This window comes from Podarcis melisellensis (assembly GCF_964234715.1).
Source record: "Podarcis melisellensis genome assembly, chromosome: 10".
NCBI lineage: Eukaryota > Metazoa > Chordata > Lepidosauria > Squamata > Lacertidae > Podarcis > Podarcis melisellensis.
In genome coordinates, this window is record NC_138542.1 from 59,754,681 (window position 1) to 59,772,374 (window position 17,694).

The 17,694-nt window shown below is 44.6% G+C and overlaps 1 protein-coding gene across 10 annotated transcripts; it reads right to left on the reverse strand.

Annotated features, from left to right (window-relative positions):
- Nucleotides 1-1,686: 1,686 nt before the first annotated feature.
- LOC309378693 (perilipin-3-like) lies at nucleotides 1,687-16,847 on the reverse strand. Of its 10 annotated transcripts, XR_014172157.1 has the most exons (9): nucleotides 7,218-8,064; nucleotides 6,820-6,913; nucleotides 6,439-6,634; nucleotides 5,696-5,778; nucleotides 5,153-5,417; nucleotides 3,914-4,110; nucleotides 2,488-2,616; nucleotides 1,814-2,408; nucleotides 1,687-1,783 (listed from the first exon to the last, which is right to left on the reverse strand). XR_014172157.1 is itself a non-coding variant. In XM_081927256.1 (8 exons), the coding sequence occupies exons 2-8, from the start codon at nucleotides 6,886-6,888 to the stop codon at nucleotides 2,061-2,063; spliced, it is 1,287 nt and encodes a 428-aa protein (XP_081783382.1). In that variant the 5' UTR covers nucleotides 6,889-6,913; nucleotides 16,470-16,847; the 3' UTR covers nucleotides 1,687-2,060. The 10 variants fall into 10 exon arrangements, 9 of the variants coding, with proteins under 9 accessions (XP_081783382.1, XP_081783386.1, XP_081783385.1 ...); XM_081927256.1 differs by lacking the exon at nucleotides 7,218-8,064 and adding an exon at nucleotides 16,470-16,847 and having other exon boundaries at nucleotides 1,687-2,408; XM_081927260.1 differs by lacking the exon at nucleotides 7,218-8,064 and adding an exon at nucleotides 12,289-12,875 and having other exon boundaries at nucleotides 1,687-2,408.
- Between the last annotated feature and the right edge of the window lie 847 nt (nucleotides 16,848-17,694).

Here is a 17,694-nt window from a genome sequence, read left to right on the forward strand (position 1 = left end):
TGATGTCAACAAACTGGCTGTCTGCAGCGGTGATGTTTCCATATACTGACATTTTGGAGTGTGAAACCATATGGCTCTCATAGGCCATAACTCTTGTGAACTTTCCAACACTGGCAAGTTGAGATTGATAAGCACATTGGGTCATCTGCAACAGAGATGGGGAACCTGTGGCCCTTTGGATGCTGTTAAGAGTTTATCTCCCATGAGATCCTGCCAGCATGATCACAGGTCAGGGATGATGTTGAGTTGTAATAAAACATCTGCAGGTCCACAGATTATCCATCCTTGCCTTACATGATCCATTGCAGTGGTAGGAATTTGGGCAAGTATGGAGTTGTTCTCATTAATTAGAAAGATTTCTTCCAATGAGTTATATCTAAGCTTTGTTCTTAGAAAACTGCGCCTGATTGTTGTTTCACACTCAAGTGCATTATTTTGCAAAATGGGAACTGACTAGCTGTGAACCTAATTTATCTTTTGCTCACATTCCATCTTATTGGTTTGCCTTGCATCTCTAGTCCCATTGAGGAACTAGAGGATGCAGGCCGGGTGAAAGCCATAGGTATCTTTAATTGTAAAAAGATAAGAGGCTCTGGAATAAACCAGGATTAAAATACAACCCAGTGAATAACCAAGTAAATTCCTCTCACATATTGATGTTGGCCAAGTACCTAATTTTTGTGAGTGTCTGGATCTTCTCATGGTGCTTTGATATCCAGCTGAGAGATATTTATTTCTGTTTATTTAACAGAATTGGTTAAATAAACCACCCATAACCTCTAAGCAGTTTGCATAGAATATGTGCAGTACTCCTAGCTACAGGGTAATCTTCAGGTGTGAGAGCTTCTTGGCAAAGTAGCCTCCATGTGTTTCCTCCTTCAGTGCTACTCCCCAGCCACAGGGCCTACTTGACAGCAAAGGTGTTCAGCCACAAGTCGCCATTTTCAATTTCCCAGAACACTCGATAAAGGCATTGTGGGAAACTTGAATGGCACATGTGTGTGCATACACACACACACACACACACACACACACACACACACACACAGGAGGTTACCATTTAAAATTGTATTATGCTGCCCATTTATGTATTATATTTGTTGCTTACTACGAAAAAATGGCTCATAGTGATTGACAGTTGCCTAGAATGCTGTAAGCAGTAGCTCTGGGATATTGTGGGAAATTTTAAGTGGCTGCCAGGGCAGCTGTCAGCTTGCCAAGATGCCAAGGCCCCAGCAGTTGCCAAGCGTACCAAGTGCTGGTGCCAAGCCTCCACTACACATTGGCTATCCTGTACAATGGGCTTGCACCTCCCACCATTAAATGCACTCCTGAACAAGTGCAAACAAAGCAGCGGTGGTTTAAGTAATGTTCCAAAGTGTGACTCTGCCTCATGCCATGACTAGCCTACGCATGTTCAGGAATGCCTACTTGCCCGTCAATTTTTGCTCTCCACCTGCAATAGGGCACCCGGGGGGGGGGGAGTATGGGAGGCTGTCTGTGGCTTGTAGGCCACAAGCTGCCTACCAATATTCTACAAAAGGCCATGCCACTAATCTTTTAGAAGAGACCCCTCTCATTTGTTTTATTATGTCCCAGTTGGCTGAGCATCTTACAGCAGCACCTGGCAAACAAATTTGGGCTTCGTTTTGTCCCCAGCAGCCAGAGAGACACTGGAGACCGGTGTTGGAATGCAGCAGAGTTTATTTGGCCATCTTTAAACACTTTCCCCAAAAAGCAAGACAATTCACAGGATTTGACAACTACAAGTCATGTATTGTTCCTATGGGGCAGCGACAGCAGGGTTCCCAACTATACCAGTTTTGACCATTATTTAATTACCACCACTTCAATATTAGCAGCTTTGCTCTACGACATTTTGAAATATTAAATAAATAAAGTGACTGTTTTGGATATTTACAATTCTGAGAGTTCAGCCAGCACAAAGATGCTCATCTTCTAGACTGTACAGGGCTCACCTGCCATGAAGTTATCAAAATACAGTGCTGACATCTAGAGCAAAAAGAGTGCATAGCAGGCTTGTTGCAAGAGGTCTTGCCTCAATCTGCTGGTTCTGAAACTTCAGCAGGCAGCTTGCCAGAGAGCACGAAAGGCCCCACCAGCCAGGAGAGAGGGGTGTTGTGAGTGACATATTCCAGCAGCTCATCCACGTATTCTTGCGCTTTCTGCACTGTCTGGCGGCTCTGGGCCAGGAGGGTGCTGGGGAGGTCCTGGAAGGATCTGACCGTGGAAGCGGCAGCATGAAGTTCTCCAGTGCTTTGGCCGACTTTCTGCACCTTATCCTCCAGGCTAGAAGGGAATCCTTGGATGCTGGACACCAGGGTTTGGCTAACGGTCTGCAGACGATGGATCAGGTACTGAAACATTGTCAGGGTTTGGCTTTCTACCTGTTGAGGCAAGCAAGCCATTACTGACAACCTGTACTTCCTATCGGGGACAGGCAAAAGCACCATTGCAAAGATATACCTGTAGCTGCACCATATCTTTGTTATCCTTTGCTTCTGGGTTTGCCTTGTTCCATTCGATCAACATCTGGCTAAGCTTCTTTTCACCCTCATGAAAGGTCTGTCCCACACCTTGTTTCATGTATTCAATCTGGAGGGGAACAAGACACACTAGTTTAACTTTCAACAGGAACTAAGTCGTCAACATGGCCAAATTCAAATAAGCTGGGTAAAATGTGCCCCCCCCCGACAACTCTGTGTGTGTAGGGTCAGGAATGGCTTCCTTAGGCCTTTGATTCAAAAAGCTACATGGCACTTTAAAAAAGCCAATTATGTTACTATTGGGGTTTTTTTTGTCCAAGCCAAAATAGGAAAAATAGAGCACACGAGCTTTGTGGTTTTTTTGCCCCCCCTTTTTTTGCTTATAGAAACAAATGGCAAGTGGCTGAAATTTGGGGGTATTGGTTCCTACTATGCTGGTGACAATACGCTAGATTATGTAACAAGTCTATTTTCCCAAGGATAAGTTTACCCAAGTGTGTTGGAACAAGGTTGAAGCAATACCATCTATGGAACTCCCTCTATGATGGATGGGGAAACTGTGGCTCTCCTGGTGTTGCTGGAACACATCTCAACTGTTGGCCATGCTGGCTGGGGCTGAAGAGAGCTGAACATCTGGAGGACCAGAGGTCCCCCATCCTTGTTCTGCCTTGCGATTTGTTACCCATCTTTTCTGGATAAGTTATCCATGTCAGAAGAATATCATAAGGCATCAGATGGAAACATCAGTGTAAGGTTCATTCCTTCAAGGGCCCTTTGAGATTTCTAAAGAGAGATGTCTGTGTGTGTGTGTGTGTGTGTGTGTGTGTGTGTGTACACAAAGCCAATAGAGCATTCCTCAGCTCAGGGATGGGGAACCCATGAATTATGAGCTTAGCCTAGTCAGGAATGATGGGAGGTGTAGTCTAAGAAACCACTGGAGGGGCTACAGGTTTCCCACACCCACACCTTAAGCCCCATATAAGTGCTTACCACAAATTTGCTTTTGGGAAACTCCCAAAGGGTCCAGTATCACATAACCTGGACTATGCATCCCTTGCATATAAGCGCCAAAGTTCATATAGTGCAGGTGTGGAAAACCTCTAGCTTCCCAGATGCTTGCTGAGCTACAATTCCCATCAGCCCCACCAAGTCATGGCCAATAGCCATGACAGGAGTTGTGGTTCAGCAATGTCTAGAGGGCCAAATGTCCCCCCACCCAAATACCATAAACCAAGCAAGGTTCCCCTTGGGAGTCAGATCATGGTCAAATTCCATTCCATTTAAAGAAAACATGGACTCTGAAATTGCAGCTTTAAAATATTTGATTGCTCAGGTGCTTTTCTATAATTAAAAGGGCGATTTGCAGTGGCACAGGACAGTCTTAAAAGGGGAGACCAAGCTCATACCATGTGAATTATCTGCTGGAGCTGGGAGAGAGACTCATGTATCCTTTGCCTGGCTCGCCTGATCTTCGCCACAGCGTGCAAGTAGGCCCTTTGGCGGAGTCTGCTTGAAAGGGAGCCCAAGCGCACCAGATATTCCTGCTGCTCACACTGCTGCACCGGAACCACATTGCCATCCTTTGCAGCTGCTGTAATCTCAGCTAAGGAAGAGAAGACCACAGTGGATTCAGCAGGGGACAGCCTTGATGTCTCATGCTCCTTTAGCAGAATCATGTGTAAGGAAGGAAAGTTTCACTGCCCATTTGAAGGGGTACCATGGCAGGGAATCTAGGAATTGATTGCTAAATTCACATTTGAAGGCAAGGGCTGGTGCACAAAGTGTGTTTTCCAATCGCTCCCACATACAATACCGTATTTCAGTGCCTAGTGGAAAGCTACATCTTCCATAGCACAGTTTCTATTGTTCAGTGCAAGGCATGCAGCTGTAGATTTGGAGGAGGGGAGTACAATGTGGGTCCCAATGATGAAGATGTGAACAACACAGTAATCCCCAGATAACTGCACAATGTCTTGCAGGCTTTTACATTTGAGGTTTCCTGTCCAAACTGAAGTCAGATGGGGAGAGATTGAAAAGCAACCCTGCTGCTCTCCTTCCCTCGCCCCAAACACCAGCCGTTGCACCAATGCCCTGCTGCTTGAAAGAGTCCAGGGGATTCCATCCCATTACAATTACACACTGAAACAGATTTCCTACCAGTTTATAGAATCAAAAAGCTGTAGAGTTGGAAGGGAACCCCCCCCCCCAGGGTTATGTTGTCCAACCCCCTGCAATGCAACAATCCTGTCTACGGGTGTCCCTGGGTGGGCTCAAACCATCAACCTTATGGCGAACAGCCAGACACACTGACCCATTGAACAGATATCTGAAAGACTGTTTCCTTCTGTATATACCTGCCTGCAGGTTGAGATCTTCAGAGGCCTTGTTAGATGCCCTACCAACTAAAGTAGTTTGGTTGATGGGAACATGATACAGGGTGGTAACACCCCACCCCCCCAAAGGAGGCAAGACTAGTCCCTTCTCTAGCATTTTAGTCAGGTAATGAAAACATTTCTGTTTGGAATGGCTTTTTAAAACCTCTTGCATAACTATTTAAAACCTCTTGCATAACCTATTTACATAACTGGCATTGAACTCTGCTTCTCCTTGACATCTTTAGGATCATTGGTTGTTAAGTTACATACCCAGTTCTTCATCTGTTATGGGGAGATATTCATCTATCAGGTCTTCAGATCTGCCAAGCATTGCCTCAGCACCACTGACAGCTATCTGGCCCATTCTGGATTCCATAACGGTGGTCAGACTCTGGCCAATAGCAGACTTGGTTGCTTCCATGCCATCCTGCACAGCTCCTTTCGTCATGCCTACAACTCCAGAGAGCTTGCCGGCAATGGCGTCCTTAGCGCTTGCCACTTTGGACGACACCATCTCCTTGGTGTCAGAAGCAACCTGCGAGGCAGCAAGAAACCACACGTCGTTTCCATACAAATACTCACCGGCAATGTAACAGAACCATGCCATTATCTTGTACGGAAGGATAATATTTATTGAAAGTGAAAATAATAAGATCAAGCACATGTACATGTTACTCGACTAGAAAATGTTCTTGAAATAAGAAGAGAAGATGCCCAGGTGCTAATAAGGGCCATGGCAAACAGGCCTGACATTATCTCTGCCTCCCTGGACTTTGGCTCCTAAGGTCCCAACCTAGCTGCACCACAGCTTACCTTATCAGCTGACATCTGAAGAATTGGCAGCTTCTCTTCCAGGGCATCCAAGCTCCAGGAAGCATACTCATTTGCTGCTGCAACTACGAATACAGAAAATTGTTATCTTATTGCTTTCTACTACGCCAATATGAAAAACCCAATGTATTTCCAAGTCTTCATTTTCACAAGCTTTAGCTTTCCCATCTACAAACACACCTTTTGCAGTTATTAGAGGGTTGCAGCTTTAAGAGGCTGGCCTTATTATTCTAGTACCTTTCTAGATTTGTAAGGGCAATTTGAAAGCCTCGCCCCAGGGATGGGAAGCTGCCATGAATGCAGCTGGGATAAGTAGAGAAGGCGGGTGCAGAAACCAGGGCAATGTCACCAGTTTTCAAGCACAGCTAAGAGCTCTCCATGATGCTACACATTCATACATGCGCCACAGTGACGGAGTTCCAGTCCAGTAGCACCAAAGGAAGTATCAAGGACACGGGCTACCTGAATTTCACCACTACTCAGTTGCTAGAAATGGTAGACCAGTTCTCAATTTAATTTTATTTTAAAGCATTTCCTTTGCTCCCATGGAAAAATTCCTATGGACACCCATGCATGCATCTCACGATATAATCTGAACATGCAAACCACCTCCACTTATTAAGCAGGAAGTTACTCCATGGACATTGCATCAATAGGTAGTTTTGTCCCTAGTATTTTGCCTACACCGTTGGACAAGCTTGCTTAGAAGTCTGCCCTTGACTTACTCTGGGGTTCAAGTTTAGTCAGGATGGGCTGAGCAGTGCTGACCGCCACTTCTTTCAGGGTCTTCATGCCCTTCTCGGCAGCATCACAGACAGACTTCACATAGGGGTGGCTGCCCTTGGTAGAGTTGTAGGCGTTCGCAGCCATGTCATAGGCAGAGCTAACCAATGGCATGCTGACTACTCTTCTCAAGACATTCTACACAGGGAGGAAATATTTCGTCAGAGTGTGGTACATACAACCTGTGTAGCCCTGCAAAACCAATTTGAGCTAGGACTAACCTACACTCGTCATTTAAAACACTTTGTACAAAACATGCAATAATGCATTTTGGAGGCTGTTCATTGCATAGACTTGTTCACAGCCCATTTTTCCGAACTCACCTCCTCCTGTGCAGATGCCTCCTGCACCTTCTCATGGGAAGACATATTTCCTTGACTGTTGGAAGACATAACTTGGCACTGCAACTAGCAAGAGCTGGAAAAGGAGGTCAACAGTTAATTTGCCACAGAAGAGTTGCATTGGCCTAACAAGTACTGAACAAGACAAGTCACTCTCATTTGAGTTTTGGCTCTTGTCTCTTTAAGAACTTAAGTGAAACTCCTAAAACAGAAATGTTTGTAGCTAGCAGCTCACGAAACCCATCACTACAATGCTGAAAAAGATGACACCCCAGTTCTCGCTTAAGCGGAGCGGACTATTCCCCAAATGGGAATAGGTCTGTGCAACTTGGAACACTGGTCCATCTCACTTAATAGTGTCTACACCTGGAGTCACCAACCCTTTTGGGCCATTGGGCACACCTGGAACTTTGAGAATGTGCCATGATCCCCAGTCACAAAATGGCTACTATAGGGCATAGAACAAAATGGCTGCTGCAAAGGTGTGGCATGACACAAAATGGCTGCAGCATCTAAAACAGCAGAAGAGACAGGATCACGAAATGATCTGTATCGGCCAATTCTAGCACCAAATAAAAAGTGGGCATGTTTATGAGGACGTATTTGATGTCAAAGAGACTGACCCAATGCAAAGAGGAACTATGCAGAAGTAACAAACAGCTTTATACTGAATATCTTTTGAGGAGATTCTTACTGACATCTTTCATTTGTGCCTTGCAGGAACAGGCACACTGATTCACACAGGTGCTGCATTAAGAAGCCCTGTGGTACACTGCTCTTCCTGCCTGGAACTTCTGGGGTTCAAACCTGGGATCTTGTGCATGCCAGGCAGACCATAGTGCTAAGTGACCATACTAAGATATTATCACCAAGCTCCAGTTAACTCAGCAAGATCTATTTTTGAATAAAGGACCACATTAGCACAAGGAAGTGTTGCAACATAACCACTTATTAAGACATTTATAATTTCCTACATTTCTTTTTAAGTTCTCACTCTACAGCATTAGGAAAGAAGGCTTGGCTCTCTTGCTTTGCATCTGCAGAGCGGAAGCTGCTGCTCTCAGCTTACTTATATTTTCATTTCTTTCCCCCAGAAATAAGCCAAAAAGATCAACAGCCATAGAGAGCCTGGCAACAAACACCTTCACAGACAGAAAGCAAATGGGACACACTTTCAAAACAATGCACCATGCACACCTATCACAATCCCAAACCCTTTTTACTAACCCTCTTACCTGTAGGGGAAAAAGACCAAAAGAATACACTAGTCACCCATACAGTTCCCCTTTTAAATAATTGTGATGATGTCCTGGAGTCAGGGTAAGGTCAAGAGAACCAATGAAAATAGTAGCATTCTTTCCCCAATCAGTTAGGAATAGAAGACAGGTGGAATATGTCAAATAAGGAACCCTGATAGAGGGTGAGAATGACATTGCTTTTCACCTGTGCTCTGTTTTGCTACTGCTACTGCTCTATTAGTAGCAAAGCTACTGCTCTATTAGTAGCAAAGCTCTTACTCAGATTTAATTCTTTCACACGCTTTCTTTTTAAAGTAAGATTTTATTAAGACATTTCATAATAAAGTATAATAAAAACAAGCTAACTACTCTAAACAAAACAAAGAAAGAAGAGAGAGAGAGAGAGAGAGAGAGAGAGAGAGAGAGGGCACTTTTCACAGGTAGATTTAATTCTCCATAGTGGGTTATTAAGGTGCTAGTCCCTGCTGTTCCTAGTTTGTGTTATTGCTTTCCTAACCTACCCTGAGGAATCACTGAAAGTCACTGTTTATATTTGGCCCAGTTTATGATCACAACAGCCTTCTTAGATGGAAAGGGAGCCATATGTCTTTTCAAAACAGAAATTATATAAAATGGGAATAAAGCTTTAATAACTAGGATTGCCTTTTTGAATATATTTTGGACAGGACTCCTCTGCTTTTGACAGCTTCAGGACAATCAGCATTTCAGTGAATGAAACTTTGAGCATGAAATGCAATGTTAGCTTTACCTGATGAATTCCCGCCTGCCATGCTTTAGTTAAAGAAATAAGCACCCTGCCAGAAGAAAATCAAAGCACTGTTACTGTGAAGCAAACTTCACTGACTTCAGTAGGGCTTACTTCTGAGTCGGATCACAGTGTGAGAGTACTTGCACATCTTGTCTGGATGGAAGATTTTCATATTACCACGCTACATTTTGTTTTTCTATTTAACATGTTCGTATGCAATATGTTTCGTATTTTCTTTTCTTTTCATATTTTCTGTCTATAATTGACTTACAACTCTGTGGCTTCCAATGCCACACGGTAGACAGTGAACTGTGTCTCATATGGTACTTTCAGCCACATGATGAGCCAGCTTCCATACTGCTGAGAAACAGATGGAACTAGGGCCACAGGAATGCTCATTTTTTACATGCTCAGAGACCACACATGACCAATTCTCCATGTGACGAGAGCTGCCAAGCAGTCACAACGTGACCAGTGCTTGCTCAAAACCACTGCTTGTGGATGCTTCCCACTCACCAACGTTTGTGGCTGAAATTATCCATGATGTCCAACACGGCAGAGCATCACTTGGGAGGCGATGCTCTGGATTCCTCTCCATCTAGGCTTCAGGTTGTATATATGCGTAAATAAACCATATATCCTAAAGGCACCATAGATCCCACTGTGTCTTATTGTCCCACAGGGAATACAAACCCTGGGATCTCACCTAGCGCAGAGATAGAGGTTAACAATATATTCACATTTCAACTCTTTGCAGAACCCTCTGCTGTTAGCATTCTGAACTCCCCCAATTAGCATAGCTTCCACCCTTATTTGATGGGGATCCCAGCAAGAAGAAATAATAATAATTGTTATGGATTGCTCAACCCTTCCATACATCATCTTTGCACACTGAATAATTCCTCCCTAGAAGTGGACAGCACACCATCTCGCTGCAGAGTGGAAAATTTCAATTGCGAAGGGTAAGCTTCCAGAAAGCTGAGGGCAAACAAGGACAGCTGTTGAATAAAGAGCTGCTTACTGTACTGCTTTTGGCTGTACATGAGGCTGGCCTAACTTCTTGCAGAAGCAGAGACATCAAGTCAAGCAGAATACTTTTAAAATTGGTGAGAATTGAAAGGCTCTTTCTCTCTCCATTTTTGATACCTGTCTCTAGCAGGCTGTGTTTAGTCTGAGGCTCAGAGCATTCGTGGTTTGGGATTCCTCTTTTTTAAAACAACAACAACAACATACACAGCTCAACCTCAGTTTTGCTGCCCCGTTGTAGCCATGTAAGCAACTTTAAAAGGGGGGAGGGTATGAATTGAAGCAAGCAAGGGCTAGAGAACCAGCCACAGGATCTGCCCTTAATTCTCCCCTCCTCTCGCAAAGTTAGGACTAGAAAAATCTACCTCACAGGGATGTTGTGAGGAAGAAAAGCGGGAGAACCATGTACACCATTTTGAGCTTTTTTGAGGAAAGGAGGGATGGTAACTGTAACTAATAATTAGTATACAAGCAAATACATAAATATTCTTATTATGTACCTCAGCCAATCAATCATGGGTGTTCACATCACATGAACAACCGGTGCTTATTGATCTGTACACATGCACAGTTTGTCAGAATGTGCACAATCTATGTAAAGTGTACAGTTTAAGGCAGGCACCTTGGTTATACTGTTTTCGATGCCTGGTAAAACATCTGTTTTTGTTTACCCAAGCTTGCCCCGGCATGTAATTTTATTGCATACATTTCTTTTCAAAACTGCACCTATATTTTGATCATTTCACTACATCTTCTATTTCCGTTGCCTTTTAAATTATTTTACACCATTTCGTGTAAAGACTTTATTTCTTATTAAGGGGTATATCCATTTGGCTAATGCAAACAACCCTTCAAATGTTACAAGTGGAGACTCTTCCTCACCCACGCGCCCCACACCTGGTCATTCTTAAACACCCCCAGTGTCTAGGACCACAATCTGAGGCAGTCGTGAACAAGTGTGGCAGGTCACCCTCATGGAGAAATTGACATGGCAATTAAGAGACAGAAGGACGCAGCACACACCTGAAATATGGACATAAGGAACATTTGGATCTGAAGAAAATGGCACTAAATAAAAATTCCTGGAATTGCTCATACAGCCACAGCCGTTACAGCAGCTTACAGTGAAATGATTCCCTCCAGCCTGATGCCTTCCAGAGATTTTGAACTTCTGATGTACAGTGGTACCTCGGTCTAAGAACTTAATTCGTTCTGGAGGTCTGTTCTTAACCTGAAACTGTTCTTAACCTGAAGCACCACTTTAGTTAATGGGGCCTCCCGCTGCTGCTGCGACGCCGCTGCTGAGCAATTTCTGTTCTCATCCTGAAGCAAATTTCTTAACCCAAGGTACTATTTCTGGGTTAGTGGAGTCTGTAACCTGAAGCATCTGTAACCTGAAGCATATGTTACCCGAGGTACCACTGTATTCCAAAACATCAGGAGGGCAAGAGGTTGGCGAAAGCTGACCTAGGGTGTAAACTTGTCCCTGGGAGAGCAAGAGGACTGCGGGTGGAGATCTGACCTTACAGACCTGGAGCTGAGGTATTTATTCTTTTCTGCCACTGCGAGAAAAAGACAGAAAAACAGATAAACACTTTTCAAAATGAGGAACAATGAAATGAAATGTACAAATGAACCCCAGATGCATGAAGGAAAGGAAGTTTCAGATAGGGCCCCACAGCTCTTTTACATTGCTGATAACTGTGAATAAGAAAGCCGTTGGGGAGACAGAAGTCCTCTTTGAAGGGCTGTGTGCCTTAAATATAAAGAATCACGATATGGGAGATCAGGCAGAGCCTTGGAGTTGCCCAACTACACTTAGCCCCTAGAGAGCAGACTGATCGCAAGTCTTCTCCACAGCGAGAAGGTATTTCTATTTAAATATTTCTAAATTTGCTCCTGTACATATACATTGTACAAATTAATATCCTGTTTTGTGATTTGTTAATTGGCCGCCCTTGAAATTAGAGCCAGTTTCAGACCAGGTGGCAATACATTTTTTTTGTCCACGGTAAGTGGCTATATGGCCCTGGGCTGTGTCTGTTCTGCCATTTACTCAGCATCATCTAGTGCACTCTCACTAATAATTTGGGGAGCAGTGTGCACATGATGGTAGACACCATCTGTACCTATCCTGTTGTTTCTTATGAAATGCTACATTTTGATGAGTTTCCCCCTAAACCAGCTGCAATCCAAACCGAGAAAAGGAACGGCCTAGCTGCGTTTTAAGCTAGTAACGTCTACTTTCAGATGCAAATACAGATTCCCCAAAAGCAATCAACTTTAACGCAAGTCACATGCACAGAGTCACTTCAGATTAAGCCCATGGTTGTCTTTTGCCTCCTTGTAGATAAAGAAAACAACAAAACTTTGGATACTTGGACTGAACCTAAACCTGGATTTAAAAATAATAATAACCTGAATGCCTGTATTCCTTTGTTCTCATTTTCTTAGCTGAGTAGGTTTGGCAGGTTCAGGTTATTCAGCAAGGGGAAGATGGTTATCACCAATTAATTTCACTATGAATGAATGGGCACTGTAGTGCTTATCTTGTATTCACTGGAGCTGCACATGGAACCGTCACAAACTGTCCCATGGCCATTTGGCCCTACTATGTACAAAGACAGGTTTCCCCTCCATCCAATACCCAAGTGTGTATGCCTATTGGCCAAGTGATACACAGTTGGGGATAAGACTTCACATGCTTAATGACGTGGCTTCTAGTCCATTACAGCCGGCAATATATCTGTTAGTTGCCAAGATGCAGCAAGACTCTGACTCTCTCTCTCTCTCTCTCTCTCTCTCTCTCTCTGTGTGTGTGTGTGTGAAACATGTAGTGACAGAAAGGCATTCTGATAGAGATCAAGAAAGTATTTTGATGGCGGAAGGGTGAGGTCCAATATTAAATTAAAAATTGAATCCAAAAGTGATCCAAATTGTACGGAAAATAATTAGAAGCTTAGTGCTCAGGGCTCACCCTCTCTTGTGGCTAACACAATACAGTTACAGCAGTGTTTCCCAACCGGTGTTCCGCGGCACACTAGTGTGCCGCGAGCCGTTGCCTGGTGTGCCGTGGGAGGGAGGCGGGCGAGTCGGGCAGCGAGAGGCGCAGGAGGAGGAGGAGCAGGAGAAAGCTGTTTTCGGCGCGGCGCGGGGAGCTCAGCGCCTGGCGTAAGAGGCTTTGGTGAATGGCCGTAAGAGCGCGCGAGGCCGCAGCGGCGGCAGTAGGAAGTAAAAGCTTGAAAGCCCAAGCCAAGCTCACCCGCAGGAGGAGCAGCAGCAGCAGCAGCACTGCGGAGTGGGAGGAGGAGGCGGCACCCCGCGCGCGCGCCGGCGGTTTTTGGTACCGAGCGGAGAGAGGGAGATGCACACGGCACACTCGAGCTGAGGTAGCTATAAAAACCCCGTTGGTTCGCGTTCCCTCCCCATAAAGGCCGGCCGGCTCTGAGGTGGCGGCGGCGGCGACATGGCGAGAGTAGCGGGGGGGAGGGGCGGGTAGCTGGGATCCGCAGCGTGGCGGGGCAGGCCCCTCGCCAGCCTGTGGAGAAAAATGAGGCGGGGTTGGTTTGCCGTTTCCCGCCGCCGCCTCGCTGCCTCTCCCCCCCCCAACACTGTTGCTAAGGGGGCTTGGTGGGCGTCGGAAGGAAACTAGGATAACGTATGAGGGGATTGTGTTGGCCGGGGGGGGTTCTTTTCCACACAGCCCGCCACCCCCTTCTCATCCTTTCCCTCAGGTGAAGCTGGTTGGGGTGGGTCGCAATGGCGGGGGGGGGGGAGAGAGACGAAGCACCCCTTGGGCCTCTTTGTTGCTGCTGCTTTTTGTAAGCTGCCTCCTCAGGTGTGGCTGAGGAGAAGGTGAAGCAGACAAAAGGCTCTTGCTCCCAAGGCGAGTTTCCAAACACGTGGAAAGTGGCAATCTTGAAATGTTCACACTCACCAAGCAATGGCAAGGTGTTCACACTGCTGCACTGTGTGAGATAATAGGTAAACATTTAAAAACTCTCGAGGGGAAGTTGTCATTTTATTTCTCTTCAGTCTCCACTGAATGCCTTGACTGGGTTAGGGACCCTTATAGCTCAGCATCAGTTGGTGGAAAGGACAGGAGGAACTAACTGAACTGAGACAAAATCGTGGTTTCAAGCTAAGATTTGCTGATCTACCTTTGGACAGTTTTTGGTTGGAAACTGCCAAGGAGTTCCCCCTTCTGGCAAACAAAGCTATTTTGACATTGCTCCCATTTTCCACTACATATCTCTGTGAGTTGAGCTTTTCAAGCATGATTGCTATAAAAACTAAATACAGAGAGAGACTGAGAGCTGTTGACGAAGGGCTACGTGTGTGTCTTTCTTCGATTCCAGCCAGAATATCAGCTTTGTGTTCAGCCAAACAGGCCCAGGTTGCGCACTGAATAAAGTATTTTATGATTTTTCATATTTCTGTTTACTTACTATTTCATAATAAAGTAATTATAAAATACTATATTTGTGTTTATTTGATTCTTATTAAAGAGAGTTACTTTATATATAGTCAATATAGGCACAGAGTTAATTTTTTAAACATTTTCTAATGGTGGGGTACTCCCCTGTACCTTCCCCACAATATTGCAGAGTCAAGGACATTTAATCTAGCCACTGTAAGAAGTCTGCGGTATTCCACATAGTGGATTTCTGCCAGGTAGGGGGCTGGTATGGTCCGATAAATCTGGTCCCCTAGGAACATCCCTGGTTTTACCTGGGCTATGTCCTCTTGTCTGGCAATGTCACTCAGTCTCCGGGAGATCACAGCTCTAGCTTGATTGTACGTCATAGACTCAAAGTAAAGGTGAGACAATCCGCAGGATTGAACCTCGTTAATGACCTCCCTTTCCCACGATGATTGGAAATCGTCCCTCAATATCAAGGGGGCAATACCCACTGGTTTAAAACAAAGCTTGAGCCATAGCCAGAGCTTCGTCTTCAAGGCCACATACCATAGAGCTTGCCGCATCAATAGCCATATTCTCAATGAATTTGTCTAACCCTTAACTAATTGAAAAAAGGACTTGACTAACTGAGGTTCATTAACTTCAGTGGGTCCACTCTGAGTTTGATACAAGTCATTAACTAAAAGTAGAAAATGATAGGCACTAATTATTAATTGCTATGCCTAAGTAATTAGCATGACCTCTTCAGAGTCCATGCATGTGCATGTGCATGATCATGATCACCATTATCATTTATACCCCACCCATCTGGCTGGGTTTCCACCACTCTGGGCGGCTCCCAACAGAATATTAAAAATAGAATCAAACATTAAACTTCCCTAAGCAGGGCTGCCTTCAGATGTCTTCTAAAAGTCAAATAGTTGTTTCCTTGACATCTGATGGGAGGGCATTCCACAGGGCAGGCGCCACTACCAAGAAGGTCCTCTGCCTGGTTCTCTGTAACCTCACTTCTCTCAGTGAGGGAACTGCCAGAAGGCCCTGGGAGTTGGGCTTCAGTGTCCAGGCTGAATGATGGCAGTGGAGACACTCTTTCAGGTACACTGGGGAGGCCATTCAGGGCTTTAAAGGTCAGGACCAACACTTTGTATTGTGCTCGGAAATGTACTGGGAGCCAATGAAGGTCTTTCAGGACCGGTGCTATATGATCTCGGCAGCCACTCCCAGTCACCAGTCTCACTGTTGCATACTCATGAAAATACTCATGCCTTATAGCATGCTCTCTAAATACAAATGAAAATAGGGGCAAGTTTGTAACATCTCTGGACTCACACCAAAAATAAAACTACAAACCTTCGCAGTTAGACTTTATTGCAGGCTCTTCATCACTGTGTGCTTAACGGTGCAGTGATTTACTCTGAAAACATCTGTCATCCTTTGATTTTAAAGCAAAGAAGGTGCTCGTTCTTTTGTTTAGAGCAGTGTTTTTCAACCACTGTTCCGTGGCACACTAGTGTGCCGCGAGATGTTGCCTGGTGTGCCGTGGGAAAAATTTGATTCCTATTCAAGAGAATTACTTTATATATAGTCAATATAGGCACAGAGTTAAAATTTTTAACATTTTCTAATGGTGGTGTGCCTCGTGATTTTTTTCATGAAACAAGTGTGCCTTTGCCCAAAAAAGGTTGAAAAACACTGAGTTACAGCATATCTAAAGCACATGAACTGTGAAATATACTCAGAGTCGCAAAGTGATTTCATGCTCTTTATTCAGCTCATAGTGGTGAGGAGGAATGAATGACAGTCCCCTCAAAGTATCTGCTTTATATACATTATTTACACAATGGGCTGCACATGATTGGCTAATTCTGGAATTCTACTGTAAGCCAATTAGGTTGTGGATTCACTTCTATCTGGAGCATGATTGGGTGGTTCCTGCCAACCAATCATACTGCTGCATTGTTCTAAGACCAATCAGACTGCTGCATTCTGAATCCTATTGTTCTAGGACCAATCAGACTGCTGCCTTTTGGATCCTATTGTTCTAGGACCAATCAGACTGCTGCAGTTTGGATCCTATTCAATTCAGTACATAACAAACAGCCCCCCCCCACCGCAAGAATCCTGGGAACTCTAGTTTGTTAAGTGTACTGAGAATCACCCTTTGGATTCCACTTGCCTCAGTCTGCCTCATGGATGTGCCGGCCCTGATAGGCTCTATGGTGAACTCGCTTGATGGGTCTTTCATCCAAGAGGGAAGCACTTATCAGCTGGAACGCTGATAGAAAGGAAACTTGTTGAGTTATAGTTTCCACAGCAATGTTCCTCTCACTCCTTTACAATAAGGCCTTTCAAGATACGGTCAAAGCACTGGGGAATGTGACCTCCCTGCTTGATAAGCAGAGGCTAATGGAAAGCAAACAGGCTTGGTACCACTGCCCTTTTCTGATGCTTTGTTCAAAGGCATATCATGAATTGTTATGGTTTTCTTGTTGTCCTTAGCGGGGTTAGAAATCCATCTACAGACTGATCCGTGGCCTTAGACAATTCACCACTTTTCCAGCCTGTAGCAATGTCTGTAGTATGGTTATAGTTATAATGGGAGTGCTGTAACAATTGCTAAATTAAATGTCCCCAAAACTAATTTACCTAGTTTGCTGTCAATCCTACCATATTTTAATCAATGTTGCTTGGTTTCATATATATATATATATATATATATATATATATATATATATATATATATATATATATATGCAGGTTTTGGTGTCCTCGGGTGTCTTCCCGTGTAAAAGTTGGGGTGTCTAGGCGACGTTTCGACGAGGTCTCACTCGTCATCTTCAGGCTGGTGCTTTCGGCTTCTTGTTACTGGAACAGAGCAGGATCTCAGTGTTTGAGTTCCTATAAATACTGTTGAGGGGGTGTGGTGTATAGCCTCCAATGTTCTGGGCAGAGAGGAAGTTCCCAGGCTAGTGTGCCTTTTCTTCTTTTGTTCCTTAATTACTTGAGGGATATCTTGAGTGATTTCTTGAGTGATATCCTGAGTACCACTTAGGTGGGTCATTAGGTGTGGATTAGTTGCTAAAGTCTTTGTGTCTTGACCTCTTGAACTTTGTGAAGAGTTTTTCTGAGAAGATGGCTGTACTGCACTTAGTTGTGCTCTGGCTTGGCTTCGTGTATAGGGGCGAGCTGTGGTTTTGTGGCCTGTGTCAGCCAGATCTGTGTAGGGATTGCAGGGGGGTGCAGCATCCGGAGGTGCCACCATGGTTTGGCTACTGGATGGTGTCTGTAATTTATCTGTGGAGAGGGTCTGGGTTTGGGTCTGGTGTGGTTGATTGGTGATGGCGTTCTGTGTGCCTCTGGATCTGGTGTCAGTTTTTGTGGGGAGGGCTAATTTCCAGATG